Consider the following 7017-nt stretch of genomic DNA (forward strand, 5'->3'; position numbering starts at 1 on the left):
TCGCTGCGGCGGCAGGGCTACGTGGCGCGGTCGGCTGCGGCTGCGCGGGCAGGTGGGGCAAGATGGCTGCAGAGCACGGAGTGCTGGTTGTTGGGCCCTGGCCCGGAGCGGGACTGGGCAGGGTGGTTCGGGCCCTCCTGCTGCTGCTGTGTTTTGCGGCCCGCGGAGGCGCGCTTTACTTCCACATCGGGGAGACAGAGAAGAAGTGCTTTATTGAGGAGATTCCGGACGAGACCATGGTTATAGGTGCGGGGGGAGGGGGAGAGTTTGGAACCAGACCGCGGTCCTGGGGCGGGGGGCTCGGGAGAGTCAGCTCTCCAGAGCCTCGGGCGGCCGGCCTCAGCGTGCTCTGGCGGCCGCGGACCCACCGCTCCTTCGCACTTCTCTGACATGGGCTCGCCCCGCTTCCCTCCAGGAAACTACAGGACGCAACTGTATGACAAACAGCGGGAAGAGTACCAGCCGGCCACCCCCGGGCTTGGCATGTTCGTGGAGGTGAAGGACCCAGAGGACAAGGTAAGCCGGCCCTTTAGCCCCGCCGAGCCCTTCGTTCTGCACTTCAGCACCAGACTAAGCAGGCGCTGGTACTTCCTCTCCTAGTTTCCGCTTCTGCTAAACGAAAAGAAGTTGGTGTTGTGACAAGATCCTGGATTTTCACTCCAGCCCAAACTTGGGCTGCTACAGTGCTAGCTAGCAGCTCCTCTCAACTTGCTACTGCTGCATGATTTTGCCAAGTCAGTTACCTTCCCCGAGCCATTTTCCTGGTGTGTGAAATAGAAATTCATCTATCTTATGTGTGTGATGGGGGGATTAATTGTGGTGCTGGGAATCAAAGAATTTTGTCAGTTCTAAAGCTGTGACATCTGGACGTGAGGATTTCACAGAACAGGGTACCTTCCAAAGAGAATGAGCAGGTTTTAATTTTGACAAAGATATTGAAACAAAACCCTTTAGCTGTCCCCTCTGTCACCTTACATTTAAAAAAAGAATCATGCCAAAAGAGTTGAAAGGGCATGAGCTATGAATAAAGGAAAGCCCTTCCCAACAGCGGTCACATGCCATCCTGATGTCATACTCTTCACCCCTGTCCCAGATAGTTCTCAGACAAGCTTTTGGCAACTGCTGCTGAATGGCTTTGGACCATTTAGTGTTGTGGGGTGCCTGAGGCTCTGTTTGTTGACTTTCGAGGCACTTAGAGCCTTAAGCCCCATTTCCTTCCTGCCCCATCCCTACCATAATACTCACTGAAGCTCCTTCTCTCTAGGTGATTCTCGCCCGGCAGTATGGCTCTGAAGGCAGGTTCACTTTCACCTCTCATACCCCCGGTGAGCATCAGATCTGTCTTCACTCCAATTCCACCAAGTTCTCCCTCTTTGCTGGAGGCATGCTGGTAAGTGGACCCCCTGGGACTCCTGGCTGTCAGCCTCTAGGCCCTGGTCAGTCCTGGGGACTGGTGGTGCTGTGGGTGTGCAATGAGTATATCAGATTTTGTGTCTCCTAACAAGACTGGGTTTCCAGTGAACATCTAGGGCATGGTTGCTGAGTTCTTTGTATATGCCTTGGTCAGAGCATCAGCCCAGGCTCATTCTTGCCTGTGTGCCTAGAGGGCTAGACGCTGAGGAGGCTTCACTCAGTGTTGGCTAAATGAAAAATGAAGGAAGGTGGGGGAACCAGCTGTCAGTCCCTGGCAGGAAGATGGAGCAGAGCTGCCTGATTCTCATCGTCCTTTTCTGTCCCCAGAGAGTGCACCTGGACATCCAGGTGGGTGAACACGCCAATGACTATGCAGAAATTGCCGCCAAAGACAAGTTGAGTGAGTTGCAGCTACGAGTACGACAGCTGGTGGAGCAAGTGGAGCAGATCCAGAAAGAGCAGAACTATCAGCGGGTGAGAGGTTGGGCCAGGAGTTGTGGGCTTCTTCCCAGAAACTGCCCACTGGCTCAGCCAGGAGTTACATGTCACTTTCATTGTGAAACCCAAGGGACTTAACCTGTCTCTGCTGCATTGCAAGTCTAAAAGGTGGGATGAGTATGACTAACTCTACTTTGTAATTGGGGAGGCAGGCTCTTAAGAGGCTGTCATTGCTCTAAATCACACAGTTACACACACAAAGTCACAGAGTAGGAATTGATACCAACACCTTGGGTGCTGTTGCCATGGCTCCAGATCCTCCCAGGACCAGGTGTTTCAAACTCACCTGTGTCCAGGAGCCAGGCAGGTACTGTGAATGAATTTGAAATCATAAGGACTGGTAGGACAGTGACCTGTCTAATCCTCAGTGACCTCGGTTGATTGTCAGCTGAGAGAAGCCTTGCAGAAATGCTAGCCCTGGGTTTTAAGAGGAGCTAGAGGTCCAGGTTTTTTCTGTGAAATTTTCCTGGGTTTTAAAGCTTGGCAAAACACTGTGTGAGCCAAACAAAACACATGTATGGGCCAGATCCAGCCCCTGGGCCACGAATTTGCAACCTATGCCTACAACTACAGGCTTCAAGGAGCAGTTTGGGAGACCAGGGCAGAGGGCTCAGAGCAAGTCCACTCCTGAGCGCTCCAGGACAGTTCTGTCGGGTCAGAGGGACAGTTCTGTCGGGTTGGATGATACTGCAGCTGCTTCACCTCTCCCCCAGGCTCCGGGGTAGGACCAGGTGAGGGCTGTGTCTGACAGATGAGCAAACAGCCTTAGGAAAAATGAGTGGGATTCCTAAGGTCATCTGGCTGGTGAGGATGAATACAGTCCCCAGGTGGGGTGGCTCTTTGCAGGCACTTGACTGGAACCTGGGCAAAGCTGGTTGGCCCTGGGGCATCCTCTGGGGAGGGAACCCAGCAGTTCTAGCAGCCCCAGGTGGGGCCTAGCCAACTCAGGCTCCTCCTCCATTCTCTCTTCCCACAGTGGCGAGAGGAGCGCTTCCGACAGACCAGCGAGAGCACCAACCAGCGAGTGCTATGGTGGTCCATTCTGCAGACCCTCATCCTCGTAGCCATCGGCGTCTGGCAGATGCGACACCTCAAGAGCTTCTTTGAAGCCAAGAAGCTGGTGTAGCCGTCCCGGGCCTCACAGCCATCCTTCCTCTCAGGCTGAGGGAGAAAGGGCCTCGTGGAACTGATTTCTCTCTGGCAGGAGGACTGGTTCACAGCCATGGATGTTCTGGAGGGAGAGGGGCCACAGGCACCCCAGGCACAAGCTGAGGGCAGCAGCTTGGCTGGCTACTACCAAGCAGGTGGTGGGGCAAATGCCTGCCCCCTCCCCTGGGCTCTGAGCCCTTTGCAGTAATCACCCAGGGGCTGGTGAAGCCACTGGGAGCCTCACTGGCACCTCAGAATTGCAGTGTTACTGATCAGGGGTGTGAGGCTGTTGTCTGGGGTGGCTGTGGGGAGGGGAGTGGGTGGGCAAGCCAGTCTTCCTTCTGTCTTCCTTTGCTAACTGGGGGTTTTGAGCTGGTTGAGGTATAGCTGTGATTTCCTGCCACCCTGGGAACCTCACTGTTCCCTCCTTGGGTCTAGACCCAGCCTGCTGCTCCAGGGTGTGTGTCAGTTGAGGGTGGGGTGGAGGGGGTTGCAGTGTGGGAAAGCGCCCCTGAGGTTGTCCCTGGGTTTTTCACATGGTTTTCCTTTTTGGGGCTCGAGGAACTGGGGTCAGGCCAAGCAGAGGCCTTGGTGCTGGTTGGGGACGGGGCCTGCAGAGTCTTAGTTACTGATTTCATTTTCAATAAGTCTAGGTTTGTTACATTGGTTTCCCAATAAAAGAAGTTGACTTCTTGTCCAGCGTAAAGTTACTCTACTATCAGTGGGCGTAACACCGCAAGGTGCTTCAGGGAATGTGAGTTCTTCCAATGGGCAAAGCACTTCACATTTCAAGATGACTACCCACCTGTGAACTTCATTCTTTCCATCCTCTCCATACCTTCGTGTGGCAGCGGGTAGTGGTTTTGACCAAGACCATCCAACAAGTAAATGGTGGGGTTGCTCAAATCCACATTTCCTCTGCGCCAGCTCCCTTATGAAGTGCCGTCATGCTCTTCCGGAGTAGGTGGACAGAACTCATGGTGCTGCAAGGAAGTGCCTGGTTAGGGAAGGTAGTGTGCATTGAGCAGAGGAATGCTGCAGGTGTGGGAAGGACAGAACTGCCTGGGCTGGTGGAGATGAGGATATTGATGCGCTTAACCAATAGCATGGGATTTCAGCAAGGACCTTGAAGGAGAGGAAGGATTCTGAGGAAAGAAGGCAGGGCGAGAGTGGTTGGGGGAAGCAGAGGCAAACTGCTGGTCTGCAGATGGATGAGCATTGTTTTAGCTGGAGGGGTGGGGGTGGGGGGTGGTGAGAAAGCTGGAAAGGAAGGTTGGTTAGAGTTAGAAGAGCCTTGAGCCCCAGGTAAGAGATTTGGACATTACCTACTGTTCAAAGTTTGGAGTAGAAGAACCCCCTGAATGTAAATTTGAGGAAGGTTAGTCCAGCAGAAAGAGACTGGGGGTGGGGAGATGAGTTTGGAGACTACTTGAACTGCAGGGAAGATGTAATATGAGCTCATATTGCCACCTAGATCTCCACAGAAAAAAACTTTAGAACAGCCTTAGAGTTACAGGAAAATTGTGAAGATCATTTCCTCTATTAGGTCATGTGTTAGTATGATACATTTGTTAAAATTAAATGAACCAACAGTGATAAATTAGTATTATTTTTAATTGAAATGTTTCATATTTTATTATGAGCCTCCAATATGCTGTGTGAAAAGCTTAATCCAAACACTTGAGTTAGCTCAACTTTCACATATTGTTTTCATAGAGTGAAAAGTAATACTGCCTTTGATACAGCTGCAAAGTAAATTATTAGAGAAACATTTTTAGAATTGTGTTACAATAGAAATAATGGAAAATCTCTGGTGTGAATGCTTGTTGGGTATGTTTTTATTCATACTCACTTTTCCCAGGTAAGAACCAGGCTCAACCATTTCCTAAATTCATTATCATATTTATTTACCATCAGTGATTTTTCAAGTCAGTTATTCATTTTTTTATACAAAATAGGTTTTAGCATGTGTAAACAAACTGTATTTGAACCTTCTCTAGCTTTAATTTCAGATTTTTCAATGTTTTTCCCAAACTCTAAGGAAAATATAGAGACTAAAAAATTTAAGGAAACTGTCTAAAAGCCTTTAGCATGCCAACACCACAAGACACAGTAGCTAAACCAGCATGGACTCCAGGGCTGGATACCTGGGTTTAAATCCCAGCTCTACTAGTACTGAGCATTATGATTTTTGGCAAGTTATTCTTTTTGTGCCTCAGTTTTCTCATCTGATAAATGGGGATAGTAATGCTAAATCAGAAGGCTTATGTGAATATTACTATAGATACATTATTTTTAACTAAACACCATACTTATGCAGATTTCCTTAGCTGTTACCTAATGTCCCTTTTCTGTTCCAGGATCCTATCTATGATACCACATTACATTTAATTGTCTTGTCTCTTTGGGCTCCTCTTGGCTGTGAAATTTTCTCCGACTTTCCCTTGTTTTTTAATACCTTAGTTTTCAGGAGTACTAATCAGGTATTTTGTAGAATTTCCCTCAACTGAAATTTGTCTACTTTTTTCCTCATGCTTAGACATTCTGGGTTTTTGAAAGGAAGACCACAGAAGTCAAGTGCCATTCTCATCCCATCATATCAAGGGTACTTATCACCAACATGACTGGATGTCACAGTTTAAAATTAGTTATTTGGATTTTTATGTGAAATCTGACTTCTTGAGAGAAATCAGATCTGACACTAGTGGGGCTTCATCCTGATGTGACAATAATTAGCTGGACTGAATGGTGGCTGTCTCCTTTAGATGGGCTTGTGCTCTCCAGGTCACAGTCCCACATCCCTGCTTCTATCCTTGGCCTTACCCGACTGGTCTCTGCAGGAGGTCAGCCTTGCCTTTGTCATCAGACAAACCTAGGTTACATTTGCCAAGGTTCTGGTGTACAGTGCAGTGCCCTGAGAGAGTTCAGCAGGAAGGGGACTGGTGGATTGTATGCTGGGTTTAAGGGAGAAAGAAAAGGGGCTGCTAGGAATGGTTACTTTCCCACCCACTGGGAAGTCCTCTCGGAGGCAGAGTGGTTGAGACCACAGAATGTGCAACCAAACTGCCTGGGCTTACATCCTTAATTGCCTCTCTGTGCCTCAGTTCCCTCATCTTTAATGTGGGCATAATAAGTACATTACTCACAAAGACTGAGTGAGGTAACAATAGTAAAGAATTTAGAACAATGACTGGCACGTAGTAAGAACTCAATAAATGTTAGCTATTTATCAAGAAACTTAAAATTTGCCTGGAAGAGCAGAGGAGATAAGTCTAGTAACTCTGCCGCTCTTTTCCCAGGTGGGAAGCTGGCCCAGCTGGGGCTAAGTTCCCACGGCGACAGGGCAGATATGGGAACTCAATCTCCTTATTCCCGTCTTCAGTTCTCACCTCAGCTCCACCCGAGTACCCCTCTCGTGGATGACAGCCATCATTTATATAGAGTTGCCTATTGTGCCCATCGCTCTACCAAGTGTTTGCGTTTTCTCCTTTAATCCTCACAGCAACCAGGTAGATCAGACACCATTTACGTACTCAGGTAAGGAAACAGACGCAAAGAGATTGCGTCTTGCCCCAAAACAGCTGAATTCGCAGAGTCAGCTTTCGCATCCAGTCAATCTGTCTTCAGCGCCTGGCTCCTAAGTACTGCTTGGGGTATCGGCTGAACCCAAGACTGAGCCCCGAGCTTGGCCCTGCCCGCTCCAAGCTTGTCGTGGAGGAAGAATGCACCTGGGTCGACAGCGGGGCTGCCCAGACGCTCCCCACCTTCCCTTGGGAAGAGGAGGAGGATGCAGATTATCCCAGGGCGCTCGTTTGGAAGTCTAGAGTCTAAGTCCAGTCCCAGCCCAGTGACGTGAGCACCTCCTGGGGCCTCAGTTTCTCAGAATGTAGAGGTCAGTCGGGCGGTTGGCAAGCTCACGTGTCCCTCGCTCGCGGAACCTTTGACGTGGCAGCTCCG

At 49.7% G+C, this 7017-nt stretch overlaps 2 protein-coding genes across 2 annotated transcripts in view; both read left to right on the forward strand.

Annotated features, from left to right (window-relative positions):
* Positions 1-7017, forward strand: part of HNRNPAB (heterogeneous nuclear ribonucleoprotein A/B) — a 314463-nt gene that overhangs the window by 126105 nt on the left and 181341 nt on the right. The window lies entirely within an intron of this gene.
* LOC131409759 (transmembrane emp24 domain-containing protein 9) lies at positions 24-3753 on the forward strand. The gene is made up of 5 exons (XM_058547438.1): positions 24-246; positions 416-516; positions 1265-1390; positions 1741-1887; positions 2888-3753. The coding sequence occupies exons 1-5, from the start codon at positions 63-65 to the stop codon at positions 3035-3037; spliced, it is 708 nt and encodes a 235-aa protein (XP_058403421.1). The 5' UTR covers positions 24-62; the 3' UTR covers positions 3038-3753.

Source organism: Diceros bicornis, chromosome 1 (genome assembly GCF_020826845.1).
Source record: "Diceros bicornis minor isolate mBicDic1 chromosome 1, mDicBic1.mat.cur, whole genome shotgun sequence".
Taxonomy (NCBI): domain Eukaryota; kingdom Metazoa; phylum Chordata; class Mammalia; order Perissodactyla; family Rhinocerotidae; genus Diceros; species Diceros bicornis.